This window comes from Bufo bufo, chromosome 3 (genome assembly GCF_905171765.1).
Source record: "Bufo bufo chromosome 3, aBufBuf1.1, whole genome shotgun sequence".
NCBI classification, from domain to species: Eukaryota; Metazoa; Chordata; class Amphibia; order Anura; family Bufonidae; genus Bufo; species Bufo bufo.
The window spans coordinates 219,631,172-219,653,166 of NC_053391.1; the positions used below are offsets into that span (position 1 = coordinate 219,631,172).

The following is a 21,995-nucleotide window of genomic DNA, read 5'->3' on the forward strand; positions in this document are numbered from 1 at the left end:
TCTGACTGTTTCCTTTCTACTTGTTTGCTAATGATGCTGTAATTGCAGATAGTGTTTCTAGCACGTACAAGCTCCCCTCTCAGCTATGCATGAGAAGCTAGGGTTAAGTGATAAAATTCTTTCTGCTGCCACTAGAGGGCATTGGTCACATATGGATTTATTAAGTTGGGTTAGGGTGGGTTCACATTAGCTTTATGTATTCCGTTATGGCTTTCCGTTATAACATGGTTATAATGGAAAATAACGGAATCCATAAGACGGAAGTCAAAACGGAAGCCTATAAGAGGCATTTCGTTTTCATCCTTCATAATACAAGTCTATGTCCTGCATAACGGAAACCAGGACGGATCCGTTATATTTCCCATAGACTTGTATTATGACGAAATGCAAAAGAGAAGTCTTTAAAAGGCATTCAGTTTTTTTTTCCGTCATAATAGAAGTCTATAGGAATCATAACGGATCCGTCTGGTTCCCGTTATGCAGAACGGACAAAAAAAGTCCTGTTGACAGGACTTTGTTTTCCGTCTTGCATAACAGGAACCAGATGGATTCGTTATGGTTCCCATAGACTTCTATTATAACAGGTTAAAACAGAATGCCTCTTAAAGGCTTCCGTTTTGACTTCCGTCTTATGGATTCCGTTATTTTCTGTTATAACGGAAAGCCATAACGGAATACATAATGCTGATGTGAACCCACCCTTACATGGCAACATGTGTTGCACAACATTGCATCTAATGATTGTCAAAGGTGCCTCAGTGTAACACACCTTATGCCCGCGAAACAGGTAGGGGCAAGAAAGGGGCAGCCGAAGGGCCATGGGCTAAAGGGTAGGGGTTAGGTAAAAAAAATTGGCTTTGGGGAGGGAGGGCCACCATTTCAGTTTTCGCCTCAGGCAGCAGAAAGGCTAGGTGCACCCCTGTCTATATACACTGTAGTGTAAATGTGGATTACTTTATTCCATCAGCATGGTGAAAACTAGGCTATACATAAATGAAAATTGACATCTTAAATATATACATATATATTTGCATAGAACTGCCAGATCCACGTTATTAATGTCTATCCTAATGTACTTAAATAATAAGGAGGCAAAACATTATTACTTACTTTTGCAACAGAACAGTCAACAGGAACATCGACAGAGGGCAGAAACCTGGGAAAGTCAAATGCAGCTGGAAAGAATGGAAATAAGTAAAGTATATCAATTGGTGTAATATAGTCTCCAATAGAAAAATCACTAGTACCTGATGTCAATTTTATCAACAGGGATATGGTGCCACATAGAGGTGGTGGAATGTGGTGGGCATGGTTTTGAATGTATAGATATACAGTGTTCCTTAACTCTATTCATTAGGGTCCACCTACCAGTCATGATTTGAGAATATCCCACAGAATGAATACCTGAGGTAAGTCCTGATGCACTGACACTAATTATATCACCTTCTCAATACTAAGGAAATCCAGAAAACATGACCGTCAGGTGGGTCCTGAGGACTGGAGTTGAGGAACCCTGGTATGGATGATAGCCACTTTGTGTGAGCTGATCCAATCCACTGACATCAATCTTATTTGCATGTTTTGGCAACTTTATACAAGGAGAAAGACAGAAGCCGGTTCCGTGGCTACTAGAAGCATGCTCAACTTACGGTCTTTGTAAATGACTCCCATTGGTCCTTCACTCTCACCACCAATTAATATGAACTGATATTGTTCTGCTGTCTTCGGAAGATGGTGAACTTGTAAGGTTGGATTGACTGGGTACAGATGGCCTTCATAGAAATAAGTCTGTCTTTCTGGCGCAATTCCAGTTTGTTTGGCCACCATTTCCATATAGATAGCCACTCTGTTGTAAGAAAAAAAATTCAACAAAAAAAATGGATTTAACAAAGACAGATATTTCCTTTATAATTACTGTGAATGTATATAAATTTTATAAATGGCGGATTTCACAGCTGAATGTATACACGACTTACGAGTTATAATGATGTATATAAATCTTGTGCATTCTGGCTTGTGGCAAGGAGAACACGTAGATGACCATCCTCTCTAGAATGTTGTTGGTCTCGGCAAAAAACTGATCAAAGCCCCAGCATTTCTCCTGGTCAGCTTCAAGGATATTTGCAAGAATGGCTTTCGACTGTGTCCTCAATCCGCTGTGAACAAATAAAGACTGTGTTGACCAGTAGTGTTTGTCAAATCAGGGCATAGTGGATGCAGAAGTGCACGTCAGGAAGATGAGCACTAGGGATGGAGTAAATTGAGGGACATTTGTCAAGACTGGTGTTTCCATACGCCAGTCTGGGTCCCTCTGAGCCAGACTGAGGTCATCTGCCTCTTAATAAATTATGTGCATCTCTGGCAGTCCGTGAACCAGAAACTTAAGTCTACAACAGCCAGGGGCAGGCGTATACTTCAGCTATATCTTCTGCCAGTTTCTGTTGTACGTTATAGTAAATCCAGTGAGCACTTTTAGAAAAGTGGTGAGAATCCTAAAAAGTTGCAAATTATTGCACACATAGATCATGACTAAGGACAACATCGTCCGAAACGCGTAGATCGTGGGGACAAGTGGGTCATTGTGTCACTGTCGCTGTATGCACCGATATGCTGGTAATTTGAATAAAGACCGGGAATTTTTTCATTACGTCCTTCTGGTGCTGGAGCATTTCTTTCATCGTGCATCTACTATTGGACTGGCTTGTGTCCGCCCCGTGCACCATCACACAGGATCGGAAGGTGAGCTGGCTGTAACCTCTTACTATAAGGAATGAGCTATAATTTGCAACTTTTTTACTACACTATTGTGGCGTGAAGACATTAGTAAATGCCCCTTATTGTTTTCAACATAATGAGAAGATTTGGCCAGACTCAAGACATTTAAGAAGATCACAGAGTATGTGAATAAGGGTAGAGTTACTTACACTTTATAATTCTTCCTTATTCGATACACCACACTATAATGTTTAAAGGGGTTCACCTGGAAAGATTTCAAATAATCGCAAGCCACCTGTCCTAGCCATCACTGGTCTATACTAACAGTCCTAAGGAGGAGGACAGTTACACCTGCATTGCATAGACTTGGACAGTGTTCACACCTTGTGGATATATATATATATATATATATATTTATATATATATTTATATATATATATATATATATATATATATATACACAGTCCTGATCAAAAGTTTAAGACCACTTGAAAAATGGCAAAAAAAATCATATTTAGCATGGCTGGATCTTAACAAGGTTCCAAGTAGAGCTTCAACATGCAACAAGAAGAAATGGGAGTGAGACAAAACATTTTTTGAGCATTCAATTTAATGAAAACAATGAATAAACTGAAACAGGCTGTTTTTCAGCTGATCAAAAGTTTAGGACCACACCTCCAAAAAAAACTACCCCCCCCCCCCCCTCAAAACAGAAATCCAACTTCCAAACATGAACTCAGTAATGAGTAGCTCTGCCGTTATTGTTTATCACTTCAAAAATTTGTTTCGGCATGCTTGATGCAAGCTTTTCCATGTGGTGAGTGGGAACATTTCTCCAAGTGGTGAAGACAGCCGCACGAGGCCATCTACTGTCTGGAACTGTTGTCCATTTTTGTAAACTTCCCTTGCCATCCATCCCCAAAGGTTCTCAATTGGATTTAGATCAGGGAAACACACAGGATGGGCCAAAAGAGTGATGTTATTCTCCTGGAAGAAGTCCCTTGTCCTGCGGGCATTGTGTACTGTAGCGTTGTCCTGTTGAAAAACCCAGTCGTTACCACACAGAGTAGGGCCCTCAGTCATGAGGAATGCTCTCTGCAACATCTGTACATAGCCAGCGGCCGTTTGACGCCCCTGCACTTCCTGAAGCTCCATTCTTCCACTGAAGGAAAAAGCACCCCAGACCATTATGGCGCCCCCTCCACAGTGGCGCGTAGAAAACATCTCAGGTGGGATCTGCTTGTCATGCCATTAACGTTGGAAACCATCAGGACCATCAAGGTAAACAAAAATTCTCATCAGAGAATAAAACTTTCTTCCACCTTTGAATGTCCCATGTTTGGTGCTCTCTTGCAAAGTCCAAACGAGCAGTTCTGTGGCATTCAAGGAGACGAGGTCTTTGAAGACGTTTTTTGTTTTTGAAGCCCTTCAGTTTTAGATGCCGTATGATGGTTATCGGGCTGCAGTCAGCACCAGTAAGGGCCTTAATTTGGGTCGAGGATCGTCCAGTGTCTTGAAGGACAGCCATTTGGATCCTCCGGCTCAGTGCTGATGAAATTTTTTTGGGTCTTCCACTTGACTTTTTTGTTCCATAACCCTCAGGATCATTTAAGAAATTCCAAATGACTGTCTTACTGCGTCCCACCTAAGCAGCGATGGCGCGCTGAGAGAGACCCTGCTTATGCTGTTCAACAACCCGACCACGTTCAAAAAGGGAGAGTTTTTTCGCCTTTGCCATCACAACGTGTGACTACCTGACAGAAAATGACAATGAATCCACATCTTTGCACAGATTTGGCCTTTTAAAGACATGTGGTCCTAAAATTTGGATCAGCTGAAAAACAGCCTGTTTCAGTTTAATTGTTATTTTCAATTAATTGAATGCTCAAAAAATGTTTTGTCTCACTCTTATTGCTTCTTGTTGCATGTTGAAGCTCTACTTGGAACCTTGTTAAGATCCAGCCATGCTAAATATGATTTTTTGCCATTTTTTAAGTGGTCTTAAACTTTTCATCAGGACTGAATATAAGCAGAAGGACCCGGCTTCGCACGGATATATTGCATGTATTTCATTTAATGTTTGTGTGTGAGGTTAAAAGATATCTACAGTGTTCTCCATCACATTGACCTCTACAGCATCCCACCCCTTTAACAGTGACCTCACCAGTACCCCGCTCCCTTAACAGTGACTTTACAGTACCCCGCTCCCTTAACGGTGACTTTCCAGTACCCCTGCCCCCTTATCAGTGACCTCCACAGTGCCCAGCCCTTTATCAGTGACCTCCACAGTGGTCTGCCCCTTAACAGTAACATCCACAGCGCCTGCCCCTTTAACAGTGACTGCCACAGAATCCCACTCCCTTAACAGTGACCTCCACAGCATCCGCCCCTTTAATAGTGACCTCCACAGTGGCCCCCCTTCATTAGTGACCTCCACAGTACCCCCTCTCCTTAAAGGGAACCTGTCACCGGGATTTTGTGTATAGAGCTGAGGACATGGGTTGCTAAATGGCTGCTAGCACATCTGCAATATCCAGTCCCCATAGCTCTGTGTGCTTTTATTGTGTAAAAAACCCGATTTGATACATATGCAAATTAACCTGAGATGAGTCCTGTACGTGAGATGAGTCAGGAACAGGACTCATCTCAGGTTAATTTGCACATGTATCAAATCGGGTTTTTTTACACAATAAAAGCACACAGAGCTATGGGGACTGGGTATTGCGGATGTGCTAGCGGCCATCTAGCAACCCATGTCCTCAGCTCTATACACAAAATCCCGGTGACAGGTTCCCTTTAACAGTGATTTCTACAATAACCCGCCCCTTAACAGTGAACTCCACAGCAGCTGCCCCTTTAATAGTGATCTCCACAGTCCCCCGCCCCTTAACAGTAACCTATACAGCTCCCACCCCTTTATCAGTGACCTCCACTGTGCCTGCCTCTCTAACAGTGACCTCCACAGCGCCCGCCACTTTAAAAGTGACCTCCACAGTGCCTGCCCCATTAACAGTGCCCGCTCCTTTAACAGTGACCTCCACAGTGGCCGCCCCTTTAACATTGACCCCCACAGTGCCCGCCTCTTTAAGAGTGACCTCCACAGTGCCCATCCCTTTAACAGTGACCGCATCTTTAACAGTGACCTGCACAGTACCTGCCCCTTTAACAGTGACCTCCACAGTGCCCACCCCTTTAACAGTGACCTCCATATTGTCTGTCCCTTTAATAGTACCCACCCCTTTAACAGTGACCTCCACAGTGCTCGCCCCTTTAACAGTGACCTCCACAGTGCCCGCCCCTTTAACAGTGACCTCCACAGTACCTGTCCCTTTAACAGTGACCTCCATAGTGCCTGCCCCTTTAACATTGACCACCCCTTTAACAGTGACCTTCATAGTGGCCGCCCCTTTAACAGTGATCTTCACAGTGCCCGTCCCTTTAACAGTGACCGCCTTTTTGTAGTTAGCTAGTGGGTATATACAGTTGTGTTCCAAATTATTCAACCCCCAATGCTGTAAAGGGTTTTAGGGAATTTAGTGTACATTTGTAATTGTGTTCAGAATGAAATCTTACAAGGACTTTTTAAAGAACCAAATGCAACTAAAATGACATCAATTGTTTTTGTAATACAGTATTAAATGTTTTTTTTGTGATTTCTTCATTGACACAATTATTCAACCCCTTAAAGACTACCACTCTTAAGAACAGAGGTTCATTCAAGTGTTTTCGATCAGGTATTGAAAACACCTGTGGATGTCAAGGAGCAGCAATCAAGCATAATAAGCACCAATTAGGCAGATTTAAAAGGACTGTGATACTCAGCTCCTTCTAGACATTTACTGGTGTGTTTACAAACATGGTGAAGTCAAGAGAATGGTCCAGGAAGACAAGAAAAGAGGTGATTTCTCTTCACAGGAAGGGCAATGGCTATAAGAAGATTGCAAAGATCCTAAACATACCAAGAGACACCATAGGAAGCATCATTCGCAAATCCAAGGCAAAGGGCACTGTTGAAACGCTACCTGGTCGTGGCAGAAAGAAGATGCTGACTTCGACTGCTGTGCGCTACCTGAAGCGCAAAGTGGAGAAAAATCCCCGTGTGACTGCTGAGGAACTGAAAAAAGATTTGTCAGATGTGGGTACTGAAGTTTCAGCTCAGACAATAAGGCGCACACTGCGTAATGAAGGCCTCCATGCCAGAACTCCCAGGCGCTCCCCCTTGCTGTCTCCAAAGAATAAGAAGAGTCGACTGCAGTATGCCAAAAGTCATGTGGACAAACCACAAAAGTTTTGGGATAGTGTTCTGTGGACTGATGAAACAAAATTAGAACTGTTTGGGCCCATGGATCAACGCTATGTTTGGAGGAGGAAGAACAAGGCCTATGAAGAAAAGAACACCTTGCCTACTGTGATGCATGGTGGGGGGTCAATCATGCTTTGGGGATGTTTTGCTTCTACAGGTACAGGGAAGCTTCAGCGTGTGCAAGGTACCATGAATTCTCTTCAGTACCAGGAGATATTGGATGAAAATGTGATGCAGTCCGTCACAAACCTGAGGCTTGGGAGACGTTGGACCTTTCAACAGGACAATGATCCCAAGCATACCTCCAAGTCCACTAGAGCATGGTTGCAGATTAAAGGCTGGAACATTTTGAAGTGGCCATCGCAGTCACCAGACTTAAATCCGATTTAGAACCTCTGGTGGGACTTAAAGAAAGCAGTTGCAGCGCACAAGCCTAAGAATGTGACTGAACTGGAGGCTTTTGCCCATGAAGAATGGGCGAAGATACCCGTAGATCGCTGCAAGACACTTGTGTCAAGCTATGCTTCACGTTTAAAAGCTGTTATAACTGGAAAAGGATGTTGTACTAAGTACTAAGATTGAATGTCACTTGGGGGGTGAATAAAACTGATAATGATGTGAGCACAGAAAAGACATTTGTGGTTATTTCATTATAAATGTTATGTTATATTTGTCTGACTTACAAGTGCCTCTTTGATTTAATTGTAAACAAGATGACTGAAATGATCAAAATCAATGTCAAACTGGTCAAAACACTCAATTTCAGTGGGGGTTGAATAATTTTGAAAACAACTGTAGCAGTCATCACATTTTAAAACGAGCTCTTACTCTGAAAGGCGACAGGTGACTGGCAATTCAGAAATCCACTCAATGGGTCCATTTTCTTTCCGTTGCACTCCTGCAATGGCCCCTGGTGGCTTTTCTGCTGTAATTTTGTGCCTAAATGTCAATAACAGACATACATCAGTAATGTAATATTGCTTTCGTCTTCTTTATTACTTTTTTACATCTCAAAAGGCACATCATCATTATATTTTAATATATGAAGCCTCCTCACATTAGTCTCTTATTATGATTATATCTGTCTTGCATACATAGTATATGAGTTATATCTTTCACAGGCCAATGACCACCTCATAACATTAATATAGATGCTGTAAGGAAAAACTAATACCTTACACAGCTCTATTACCTCTCCATTACTCTGTGATATGGTCATCCCTAACGACCACGCTATTAAAAGAAGATGAAAGAAGTAGATAAAGGACAAGTAATAAACCACTTAAACAATAAACCACTTGATAGTCCTAATAAAAAGAAACAAGCAACCATTGGGCACCATACTGTAATGACTATAATAAACATTCCTTGCGGATATAACCACCTCAAATCAGTCATCAGTAGATCAAAGAAGTATTTCAGATCTGTGGGAACAGCGCACCTTTTACTGTGCCAACAGCATTCCAGCTTTTTAATTTCGTAATGAAAACAAAAATATATCCAAAATTTCTGTTTGACCTGGAACCGAATGTTAAATCACAGTTTTGGCAATGGTGGCCCATAGCATGGATTCATATGAAGTCAATAATAATAAGCTTCTTTGATAGAAATCAAAAAATATAAGGGCACATCTGCCAATAAAAGCAAGTAGGCTACATCTAGGAGTACAAGGTGCTTGTTTAAAGGGAACTTGTTACTTATTAATTTAGGCTATTGAAACATGCAGGCTTTGAAAATCTGAAAAACAGATCTACTGGTATTTTCTACAAATGAGAGTGGCCTCAAAATTATTTGACTGCCTACCCCAGTGCCAACCCATGAGAGATCAAATACAATAGTCTCAGTCAGTGGCGTACATAAAGAAGTAAGGGCCCCATAGCAAGGATCAAACCAGGCCCCCCACACAGGACAGAAGGGTTTCTGCCTAAACCCTTTTCAATGACCCTTGGGCCATTTTTCCCACTGCCTCATTTGCTAAAAGTTGTTCCTTTAGACTGGGTAGAGTCCTGACCAAGTTTTCACCCCCTGTAGAAGAGGAGATAATCCCATCTAAGACTGGGCCCCCTCTTGCCCTGGGCCCCATAGCAGTCGCATGGTCTGCCACTATGGTAGTTACACCCCTGGTCTGAGTAATTTTTCAATACTTCAAGAAGACAGCACCATAGAATGTAAATGTCTTTATTGCAACTTGACAGGCAAAAATCAACTTTTCCAACCAGTGCATGTAAGTGCACAGTTGTGAATAAGCTGCAAGGGTATGTGTGTTCAACACATGGTTGAGCTGGCTCTTGTTAATGGGTGACAATAATTGACCCCAAAGGTCCAGCAGAAGACTTACAAAAAGGAGCTGACTTTAGAGCCAATCATTTGCTCCTAGAGTCTATTTCTTATGGGTTGATGCAATATTTTGATGATGCAATTAACCCCTTCCCAACATCTGCAGTACATGTATGTCTGAAGTCAGCACCTGCTCAGGAACTGAGAGGGCACCATAGCCAGCAGGTGCCTGCTGTTTTATACATGAGACACCCGCTGCCAGTGTCAGTGATCAGAGACACCTATGATTATGGACATTTAACCCCTCAGAATATGTAAAAACCAAACCTGTAAAACTATTGCGCATTTGCATTTTTTTGCAATAGATAGTAGGCTGCGTTCACATCACCATATAGTTTTCCCTTCTTCTGATCTGTCAGAAGAACAGGAAAATAAACAAAAAAACGGATCCTGTATTTTAAGAATCCGTTATACCGAGTTATGTACATTTGGCATCCGTTTTAGCCATTTCCATCTGAGATCTGTTATTTTACACAGAAAAAAGTCCTACCCAAAGTAATTTTTTTCCCGTCTAAAATAACAGATCTTAGATGGTAATGGCTAAAACGGATGCAAAATGTGCATAACTGAGCATCATAATGGATGCTTTAAATACTGGATGATTTTTATTTTTTTTCTGCTCTTCTGACGGATCAGAAACGGTGATGTCCGTATCCTGCAAAAAAAAAAAAAGCCCTGATACGGGGACAATGGGGAGCAGTTAAGAGGGTATATACGCATGTTCTTTATAGATGAAGGTTGAGACCTCATAATACTGGTGTTTTTCCTTTACACGAGTTTTGATAAATCTTCCCCAAAGTCTTATTGAAGATACACAGACATTATTGGTAATTGGTTATTACAGAGTAAGAAGCATTAGAAAACGTTCCCTCACATAATCTCCTTGTTATTTCGAGGTCCACCATAAGGGATGAAGGGCAGGCTACCACAGGCAGCATGATAAAAGGTAACTCCAATACTCCAAAGGTCCACCGTGACGCCATAAACCTTCTGTTGGGGTTTTCTCAAGACTGCTCTTTCATACATATCAGGATGCTTGAAAGGAAATAAGAAGACTTCAGTCATGTACATGGGAAATTCAACGTTTTGCAAGCCTGAACTGACTAAACATTTTCTTAATCTGCCCATTACTTAAAGAGGGGTTTCCCCATTAAAGACTTCAATAATATTTTAATCCGAGATACCATAAATGTCAGTGGTGATTTGAGAGCAAATCCCAGCACTGATTTTCATGACGTACATGATTTCAATAGTCAAACATGCGCTGTCACTAAAGGGCGTCTGATACCAAATTCAACTTCTGCTCATATGGAAGCTTTACATGCACTTTTGCAAATGAAAGCTGAGATCATGTAAAAGCCCAATATTTCTTACAGCTGAGGGTTTGCTACAGTCTGTAAACCACATAAGTAATTTAATGGCCAAAGGCCATGAAAACCCTGTGTGCGACCTATCATTAAGACTTAACTTTTGTTCATTGTTGTAAAAGAAAAATTACAATATGCCCCAAATAAATGGTTTAAAATTATAGTTGCCTGATCACTATCTTTATTTGTTGTTTTTTATTTTTTATATTTTATTATATACATAACACACTTGTGTTGGGCAGATGCTAAGACGCCTAATATTATTGCCACATTTATTGAAATATTATTGGAATTACTGTGGCAATGATATTAGGTGTCTTACCAATTGCCCAACACAAGTGTGTTATGTATAAAATAATAAAATATATAAAAACAACAAATAAAGATAGTGGTCATGCAACCTTTTATTTTGGGGATATTGTAATTATATATTTTTTTTTACAACAATGAATAAAAGTCTTAATGATAGGTCGCACACAGGGTTTTTATGGCATTTGTCCATTAAATTACTTATCTTGATGAATTATACCCTGGACCCCACAGTTTGGATTTATGAAAATATTAAAAAGTCTGTAAAAACCAAATAAATCTGCAGGAGTCTTGATAGTTTGCAACAATGTATCAGTGTAGATAAACTGTATCAGCCTGACAGTTACACTGTTAACTTCAAAGAGTATTGCTTGGAGTTGAAACAATTGCAGCAAATGCTCTCAGGTACTGGATCTGTGCAGGATTTCGGCTGTTGACTCATTATCCTACATATAAGGCTCTAAAACAACTGTAAAAAGCTCTTTCTATTGAGATCTCTATGGGAGTGCAGGTCCTTTCCAAATAAATCTCCATAGAACACCAGCAAGAACTACTAAATATATAATATACATGTACATGTAGTAAATCCACAGGTATTAAAGGGGTTGTCCAAGTTATATTTATTGATGACCTATCCACAGGATAGGTCATCAATATCAGATCGGCTGGGGTCCGACACCGCACCCCCACCGATCAGCTGTTTGAAGAGAAGGCGCGCGCCGTGCCAGCGCTGCCTCTTCTTCATTGTTTACCTGCTTGCTGTTGCATCTGCAGCGATGAGCAGGTGTAATTACACCCAAGCCATCCTATTCATTTCAATGGTACAGATCGCTCATATACAAGTTGTCCAGCTTTTATTAAGAGATGCTCTGTCCTCAGTATAGGCAATTACTAGCTGATCAGCAGAGGTCTAAAACCCTGCACCCCTGCTGATCAGCTGTTGGGGTGTAGCTCTGTCACTGGAAGATGGTGCCATCAACTGTGCAGTGGAAGGAGTTCATTACTACACTACTTGTTAAGGGACCAAAAGTAATGGTACAATTGGCTTCTTAGCTGTTCCATAGCCAGGTGTGTGTAATTCCCTCATTATCCCAATTACAATGAGCAGATAAAAGGTCCAGAGCTCATTTCAAGTGTGCTATTTGCATTTGGAATCTGTTGCTGTCAACTCTCAAGATGAGATCCAAAGAGCTGTCACTATCAGTGAAGCAAGCCATCATTAGGCTGAAAGAACAAAACAAACCCATCAGAGAGATAGCAAAAACATTGGCGTGGCCAAAACAACTGTTTGGAACATTCTTAAAAAGAAAAAACGCACCGGTGAGCTCAGCAATACCAAATGACCCGGAAGGCCACGGAAAACAACTGTGGTGGATTTTTTCCCTGGTGAAGAAAACACCCTTCACAACAGTTGGCCAGATCTAGAACACTCTCCAGGAGGTAGGTGTATGTGTGTCAAAGTCAACAATCAAGAGAAGACTTCACCAAAGTGAATACAGAGGGTTCACCACAAGATGTAAACCATTGGTGAGCCTCAAAAACAGAAAGGCCAGATTAGAGTTTGCCAAACGACATCTAAAAAAGCCTTCACAGTTCTGGAACAACATCCTATGGACAGATAAGACCAAGATCAACTTGTACCAGAGTGATGGGAAGAGAAGAGTATGGAGAAGGAAAGGAACTGCTCATGATCCTAAGCATACTTCAAAAGCAACCAAAGAGTTTAAGGGAAAGAAGTGGAAAGTTATGCAATTGCCAAGTCAATCACCTGACCTGAATCCGATTGAGCATGCATTTCACTTGCTGAAGACAAAACTGAAGGGAAAATTCCCCACGAACAAGCAGGAACTGAAGACAGTTGCAGTAGAGGCCTGGCAGAGCATCACCAGGGATGAAACCCAGTGTCTGGTGATGTCTATGCGTTCCAGACTTCAGGCTGTAATTGACTGCAAAGGATTTGCAACCAAGTATTAAAAAGTGAAAGTTTCATTTATGATTATCATTATGTCCCATTACTTTTGGTCCCGTAACAAGTGGGAGGCACATATGCAAACTGTTGTAATTCCTACATCGTTCACCTGATTTGGATGTAAATACCCTCACATTAAAGCTGACAGTCTGCAGTTAAAGCACATCTTGTTTGTTTCATTTTAAATCCATTGCGGTGGTGTATAGAGCCAAAAATTTTAGAATTGTGTCGATGTCCCAATATTTATGGACCTGACTGTATAATCACACACACCTACCAAATATTCTTCTGTTCCATAAAGAGATATGAATGTCTCATGATCTTGAAGCTGTCGAGCAGCACCAAAGTCAGTCAGCTTGTAAATACTACGCCCATCCTCTCCAAGTGAACGCATAATGTTTCCAGGTTTGATGTCCCTGTGCACAATTCCATTCTCACGTAAGTGATTCATCCCTGCCACTGATAACAAAATGGAAACATTGTGGTACATAAAAATCACCTTTAATAGGTATACTATAGTAGAATATCAGTGAAAAAAAACAAAAGGCATAAAACAAGTTGCTAATGGACTGTTTCGAGAATTACAACAAAGGTCAATTGATACCAGTGGGTCTAATAATTATCCAAAGTAGCTACTAAACTGGAAAAAACGACTCAATTCCCAGTAAAATCTCTTTCTTGCTAGTTTATTAGGGGACAGAGAAATTGTGGGTACATGCCCTACCACTAGAAGACTGACACTAAGAAAGGAAGGTTGGCCTCTTCTATGAAGACCATACTCAGTCTACAGATACTGAGTTACTCGGTATGTTCCCCAGTAGCAGCTTAAGCAAAAAGCTGAAAACCAATTAAGGCCTCTTTCACACTTGCGTTGTCCGGATCCGGCGTGTACTCCACTTGCCGGAATTACACTCCGGATCCGGAAAAACGCAAGTGAACTGAAAGCATTTGAAGACGGAGCCGTCTTCCAAATGCTTTCAGTGTTACTATGGCACCCAGGACGCTATTAAAGTCCTGGTTGCCATAGTAGGAGCGGGGAGCGGGGGAGCGGTATACTTACAGTCCGTGCGGCGCCCCGGGAGCCGCACGGACGGTAAGTATACTGCTCCCCCGCTCCCCACTACACTTTACCATGGCTGCCAGGACTTTAGCGTCCCGGCAGCCATGGTAACCATTCAGAAAAAGCTAAATGTCGGCTCCAGCAATGCGCCGAAACGACGTTTAGCTTAAGGCCGGATCCGGATCAATGCCTTTCAATGGGCATTAATTCCGGATCCAGCCTTGCGGCTAGTGTTCCGGATTTTTGGCCGGAGCAAAAAGCGCAGCATGCTGCAGTATTTTCTCCGGCCAAAAAACGTTCCGTTCCGGAACTGAAGACATCCTGATGCATCCTGAACGGATTTCTCTCCATTCAGAATGCATTAGGATAATCCTGATCAGGATTCTTCCGGCATAGAGCCCCGACGACGGAACTCTATGCCGGAAGACAAGAACGCAAGTGTGAAAGAGCCCTAAAAGTGCAGACCTGAGGGCAAAATGTAGGGAGCTGTCCACACGTTGCCGCTCCTCTTCCCATCATGAACTCAACAGAAAGAGATTTTGTTGGATGTACAAAAATAATTTTTTCTCGCTTGTATCATTATGAGACAAAAAGAACCATGAGATGTCCCTGAGGTGGAAGAAAATCCAGAAGCAAAATTAAGACTGTGGGAGTTGTAGTTATTTAACTGGGACTGTATGTTAGGGCTGAAGGGAGGGAAGTTATTTACATGGGACAGTGAGGTGGAGTGATGTTAATTACATGGGACTGAAATTTGGAAGTGACTGGGGTAGGGTGATGTTATTTACATGGGACTGTTGAAGGCAGCTGTGGGAGGGAGTGATATTATTTACATGGGATTAGATGTTAAGGGGTAATGTTATTTACATGGGACTGCATGTTGGAGGTGGCTGGGAGGGGTTGATTTTATTTAAATGGGACTGTATGTTGAAGGTGTCTGGGGGGGGAGTGATGTTATTTATATGGGACTGAATATTGAGGAGGTGATGTTATTTACATGGGACTGTATATTGGAAGGGGCAGAGAGATGGTGTGATGTTATTTACATGGGACTGTATTTTCGAGGGGGCTGTAGATAGACAGGGATGTTATTTACATGGGACTGTATATTGGAGGGGGCTGGAGAGATGGTGTGATGGTATTTATATGGGACTCTATGGCGGAGGGAGGGAAATAGTGTTATTTAGATGGGACTGTATGGTGGAGGTGCTGAGGAATTATAATTTCTGAGGACACCAAACAGAGAAATATAACTACAGGGGGCACTGCAGGCATCATTATAAATACTTGCCGCGCTTCAGGGCGAGCATTATAATAGTAGGGGGTAGTATAAATACTGGGGCACTGTGGGGGCATTTTAAATCCAGGGGACATTAAGCGTTCTTATTACTACTGGGGCTTTATAGGAGGGACTTATAGATCCGCCTTATCTCTACTAAGAGCACTATGGGGGTCCTTATTACTACTGAAGGTCTATAGAGAGCTTTATTACCACTGGGGGGACAATAGGGGGGCCTTATTTCTACTGGGGGCTCTGTGAGGGTATTATTAATACTGGAGGGCTCTTCTACTAATGGAGGCACTCTTGGGGAGCGTTATCACGGTAGGGGGCACTGTAGGGGGCAGTATTAGGCTACTTTCACACTTGCGTTCAGAGCGGGTCCGTCTGGTATCTGCACAGACGGATCCGCTCCTATAATGCAAATGCTTAGATCCGTTCAGAACGGATCCGTTTGCATTACCATTCATGATAATGCAAACGGATCCGTTTTGACTTTACATTGAAAGTCAATGGGGGACGGATCCGTTTGAAAATTGAGCCATACTGTGTCAACTTCAAACAGATCCGTCCCCATTGACTTACATTGTAAGTCTGGACGGATACGTTTGCCTCCGCACGGCCAGGCGGACACCCGAACGCTGCAAGCAGCGTTCAGGTGTCCGTCTGCTGAGCGGAGCGGAGGACAAACGCTGCCAGACTGATGCATTCTGAGCGGATCCGCATCCACTCAGAATGCATTAGGACTGGACGGATCCGTTCGGGGCCGCTTGTGAGAGCCTTCAAACGGAGCTCACAAGCGGACACCCGAACGCTAGTGTGAAAGTAGCCTTACAAATGAGGGCACTCTTGTGGAGCATTATCACTGTTGGGTCCAGTAGGGGGGCAGTATTACTAATGAGAGCATTCTAGAAGGGAATTACTATTGGTGGGACTATGAGGAGTACTGTTACTATAGGGGCACTCATTTTTCTTCAGGATAGTATTTGGGGATACAGAAAAGTAAGGAAGCTAGGATGTCTGTGTGTCACACTCTGCAGAGACGAGGCAGCTGAGAGAAGTGTCCGGACCGAGTGGAGAAGATGATGACAGAGAAGATCTACATCAGAGGAGACGTCACCTCGAGGCCCTGGAGGTGAGAGGAATGTGCTGCTGTATAGCAAGTACAGCAAAATGTCTTCAGTGCTAGTGTTTGTTGGGGGGGGGGGGGGGGGGGGGGGATGCGGTTGTTCAACTTAGAGAATTGTGCCATATGTATTGGTGCTTGGGCCCCAGATCTTTTGAGACCCTAGCAACGCTCCTGTATACCAGTAAATTGTGTATGCCCGTAATGGAAATGCAAAAAAAGAAAAACTGGCCTGGTCTTTAAAGTGTACCTAAACTTACAAATTAACTTTATTGAAACAAACTCTTAGCGAAATAGGCGCCTAAAGTGAACACTAACTCAGTTCACACTCTGCTGTGTATGGGAGTATGGATTCACTGAGGTTGCACTGAGTGCTGTACAGGCAAGAACTCCATAAAGCTCCATAGCACAACGCTACACCTGTCTGTACCAGCACTGCTCTGCCAAAGCCTGGCATAGATGGACTATATCAAGCTTTAGAAGAGTGGGCAAACGCAGAGGAGCGATGTGCTACGGAGCTCCTGCCCTGCTTTCACTCTGCTCTGCTAATAGACTGTACTGATCTGGTATGCAGGTACTGGTAGAGGCAGGAGCAGGAATGTGCCAGGGAACTCCGGCCTGTACAACACTCAGTGCGTCCTTAGTGAATTCATTCTCCCATACACAGCAGAGTACGAGAGTACAGATACTAAAGCGCAATAGGCATCAAAACTTCACGCACCTATTTCACTAAGAAAAGTAAAAATAAAAATTAAAGCATAATATAGAAATCCACTTTTAGTCGCTTTAGGAGTAATGTTCCATTCTTGTGATTGGTGGTGGTCCCAGCAGTCACATGCCCATGTAAAAGACAATTATCACCTGTCCTGTGGATACATGATACATTTTTTTTAGAATTATTCGCTTTATGGTAATTGGCTTTAGATATCCACCTTTTGTCTCTTTTTACTGTATATTTCCTCTACTTAATATTTGCTTTGTTAGAGAGAGAGTAGACATCTTGCAGATTAAAATTGTGACCCACATCATATAAATACAGATTACTATGCATCTCACCCACACACTGTACCACAATCAGAAACTCTGACTCGGAAAGTCCAAAAGCATTTTCTGGTTCCTCCAGGACAGACAGAAGACTCCCACTTGAGCAGTACTCCATGACCAGAACCTTCTGTTTAGGGCTGCCCTAGGAGAAGGTAATAATATGAGCTTGGGGCAACTATAGACACATAACAGCTAAATAGTGAGTAGAACTTAAAGAGATTAGATGTCATTTACTGACACTTAAATGATCAGTTATTGATTCATCTTTCTTATAATTTTGCAGGTGGTTAGACAAGTAAAGAACATGAGCTGCAGCAGAGTTAAGGTTTAATTAGAGTAAGACTGTCACTCACAGTTTCCTCTACAGCAAAGAGCTTGACAATATTGATGTGGTTGAGTTTCCCCAGCATCTCAAACTCTCTCATCTGTACTTCAAACGGCCGGAGGTAACTTGTGTGATTAAACACCTTGACTGCCACTTCCTCTCCAGACTTCTGCAGGGACAGGGCACAAAACATGTAAAAGTTCATAACTTGCATTCAAAGGCTTTCTAGTCATCATGGAGGCCCTGTGTGGATTCACATCTGATCTAATGTTTTTCACATCAATATCTGCATTCTTATTGGCTTGAATAGTGCTAAATATGGTTGTGCGTGAGAAATTATGTAGGTGATTTGCATCCATTAAGATCTAATGACAGCATCACACCTGACAATAATCAGGCAAGGGTATGTTGTCACCAGATTGACCCTAGTGCAGCCTCAAGTCTTTGAGCCTCTAACTTTAAATGATCCTATCTCAACACCCAAGTATGATATAGAAAAGGTTTTTTTACAATTTTTTATGTAAAAAATTCTCGCAAGACCATGCTGCATATTATCTTCCGCTGGGACAGCTTCTCACTCTGACCAGAGTGAGATGCCACTGAGATGAGCCCAGAGCCAGTGCTGATGAGAGGAGACTCTGGTCAGAGTGAGACTCTGTCCAGACAGAAGGTAGTATGCAGCATGGTTTCGCTAGACTTAGTAGGTTTTGGGAGATCATGCCACAGCTGGAGGGTGTGTTTGACAGAACTGAAGAATGGGGTGGTGGTGAGGGGGGCAGGAACATAGACTAAAGTATGCCATACTCAGGGAAGCATGGCTAGTTACATTATACAAGTACCACAGTTTTGTTTTTGTTTTTTGTTTTGATGAACGGTCCTCTTTAGGCACTTGAGGGAATCAGATGGTGACAAAGAATGAGATTTATGCTTAATTAAATGTGATACATGCAACAGAGTGTTAACCTACTAATGTGCAGCATCTGACTAGAATCTTGTCTCAAGGACCACAGCAAACATAATTTTGAACTACTCATTAGTGTTGATCGAGCACCAAAGTGCTTGTGTGTTCTACCGAGCACCCGAGCACAATGGAAGTCAATGAGAGAACCCCAGGAACCCCCTGCTCTGAAGAGGGGAGGGTGTCGGGACTCTAGTTTGGCTTAGGAGTCCCTGATCTGACTCCATATATAGCTATGTCCACATATGGAGTCAGTGCTTGGGGATACCCCAGTGTATTTAAATCTAATTTAGCCTGTATTTCAGAAAAGTTTCTGCCAGGAAACAAACTCACAATCTTCTGTATTAGAGGAAAGGCACTTAACCACTCAGCTATAATAGCTGCATAGCCAGTTACAAAAATAAAATAAAAAGTGAGACTTCTACTGTACTGTACTTCTACTGAGACCTATACAGTAGAAGTCTCATATTTATTATTATTATTTTTTTTTTTTTAAATGACTGGCTATGCAGCTATATAGTGTAGTGGTTAAAGTTCTGGGCTGTGATGCAAAAGCTTTGAGTTCAAATACTGTCACAAACTTTTTCAGAAATAGAAGCTAAACTTAATTTAAACATATATATATATATATATATATATATATATATATATATATATATATATGTTTTTAGCCATAATATATTTACACATATTATTATATATTTAGAATATATATTATAATATATGTAAATATATTATGGCTAAAACATCAGTAGTAGTTTCCCACATATTATGCATTCATATACAGTACAGACCAAAAGTTTGGACACACCTTCTCATTCAAAGAGTTTTCTTTATTTTCATGACTATGAAAATTGTACATTCACACTGAAGGCATCAAAACTATGAATTAACACATGTGGAATTATATACATAACAAACAAGTGTGAAACAACTGAAAATATGTCATATTCTAGGTTCTTTAAAGTAGCCACCTTTTGCTTTGATTACTGCTCTTGGCATTCTCTTGATGAGCTTCAAGAGGCAGTCCCCTGAAATGGTTTTCACTTCACAGCTGTGCCCTGTCAGGTTTAATAAGTGGGATTTCTTGCCTTATAAATGGGGTTGGGACCATCAGTTGCGTTGAGGAGAAGTCAGGTGGATACACAGCTGATAGTCCTACTGAATAGACTGTTAGAATTTGTATTATGGCAAGAAAAAAGCAGCTAAGTAAAGAAAAACGAGTGGCCATCATTACTTTAAGAAATTAAGGTCAGTCAGTCAGCCGAAAAATTGGGAAAACTTTGAAAGTAAGGGCTATTTGACCATGAAGGAGAGTGATGGGGTGTTGCGCCAGATGACCTGGCCTCCACAGTCACCGGACCTGAACCCAGTCGAGATGGTTTGGGGAGAGCTGGACCGCAGAGTAAAGGCAAAAGGGCCAACAAGTGCTAAGCATCTCTGGGGACTCCTTCAAGACTGTTGGAAGACTATTTCAGGGGACTACCTTTTGAAGCTCATCAAGAGAATGCCAAGAGTGTGCAAAGCAGTAATCAAAGCAAAAGGTGGCTACTTTGAAGTACCTAGAATATGACATATTTTCAGTTGTTTCACACTTGTTTGTTATGTATATAATTCCACATGTGTTAATTCATAGTTTTGATGCCTTCATAGTCATGAAAATAAAGAAAACTCTTTGAATGAGAAGGTGTGTCCAAACTTCTGGTCTGTACTGTATATCAGAAGTATGATTTTACATATACAGTTGCAAGAAAAAGTATGTGAACCCTTTGGAATGATATGGATTTCTGCACAAATTGGTCATAAAATGTGATCTGATCTTCATCTAAGTCACAACAATAGACAATCACAGTCTGCTTAAACTAATAACACACAAAGAATTAAATGTTACCATGTTGTTATTGAACACATCATGTAAACATTCACAGTGCAGGTGGAAAAAGTATTTGAACCCCTAGACTAATGACATCTCCAAGAGCTAATTGGAGTGAGGTGTCAGCCAACTGGAGTCCAATCAATGAGATGAGATTGGAGGTGTTGGTTACAGCTGCCTTATAAAAAAACACACACCAGTTCTGGGTTTTCTTTTCACAAGAAGCATTGCCTGATGTAAAAGATGCCTCGCACAAAAGAGCTCTCAGAAGACCTACGATTAAGAATTGTTGACTTGCATAAAGCTGGAAAGGGTTAAAAAAGTATCTCCAAAAGCCTTCCTGTTAATCAGTCCACGGTAAGACAAACTGTCCATAAATGGAGAAAGTTCAGCACTGCTGCTACTCTCCCTAGGAGTGGCCGTCCTGTAAAGATGACTGCAAGAGCACAGCGCAGACTGCTCAATGAGGTGAAGAAGAATCCTAGAGTGTCAGCTAAAGACTTACAAAAGTATCTGGCATATGCTAACATCCCTGTTAGCGAATATACGATACGTAAAACACTAAACAAGAATGGATTTCATGGGAGGATACCACGGAGGAAGCCACTGCTGTCCAAAAAAAACCATTGATGCACGTTTACAGTTTGCACAAGAGCACCTGGATGTTCCACAGCAGTACTGGCAAAATGAGTTGTTTGGAAGAAACATACAACACTATGTGTGGAGAAAAAGAGGCACAGCACACCAACATTAAAACCTCATCCCAACTGTGAAGTATGGTGGTGGGGGCATCATGGTTTGGGGCTGCTTTGCTGCATCAGGGCCTGGACGGATTGCTATCATCGAAGGAAAAATGAATTCCCAAGTTTATCAAGACACTTTGCAGGAGAACTTAAGGCCATCTGTCCATCAGCTGAAGCTCAACAGAAGATGGGTGTTGCAACAGGACAACGAGCCAAAGCATAGAAGTAAATCAACAACAGAATGGCTTAAAAAGAAGAAAATACGCCTTCTGGAGTGGCCCAGTCAGAGTCCTGACCTCAACCCGATTGAGATGCTGTGGCATGACCTCAAGAAAGCGATTCACACCAGACATCCCAAGAATATTGCTGAACTGAAACAGTTCTGTAAAGAGGAATGGTCAAGAATTACTCCTGACCGTTGTGCAGGTCTGATCTGCAACTACAGGAAACGTTTGGTTGAAATTATTGCTGCCAAAGGAGGTTCAACCAGTTATTAAATCCAAGGGTTCACATACTTTTTCCACCTGCACTGTGAATGTTTACATGGTGTGTTCAATAAAAACATGGTAACATTTAATTCTTTGTGT

General features: G+C 41.8%; 1 protein-coding gene across 5 annotated transcripts in view; it reads right to left on the bottom strand.

The window, feature by feature from the left end:
* Positions 1-21,995, bottom strand: part of IKBKE (inhibitor of nuclear factor kappa B kinase subunit epsilon) — a 98,453-nt gene that overhangs the window by 50,772 nt on the left and 25,686 nt on the right. For 4 of the 5 annotated variants that reach the window (XM_040423958.1, XM_040423954.1, XM_040423955.1 and 1 more), the window contains exons 3-10: positions 17,863-18,003; positions 17,522-17,651; positions 13,278-13,459; positions 10,230-10,390; positions 7,847-7,957; positions 1,977-2,156; positions 1,650-1,846; positions 1,111-1,175 (exon numbers count right to left, since the gene is read on the bottom strand). In XM_040423958.1, the coding sequence (XP_040279892.1) occupies positions 1,111-1,175; positions 1,650-1,846; positions 1,977-2,156; positions 7,847-7,957; positions 10,230-10,390; positions 13,278-13,459; positions 17,522-17,651; positions 17,863-18,003 (1,167 nt within the window). Of the gene's footprint in view, positions 1-1,110; positions 1,176-1,649; positions 1,847-1,976; positions 2,157-7,846; positions 7,958-10,229; positions 10,391-13,277; positions 13,460-17,521; positions 17,652-17,862; positions 18,004-21,995 lie in introns of those variants that run through there. The other variant, XM_040423959.1, reaches the window with a different exon arrangement.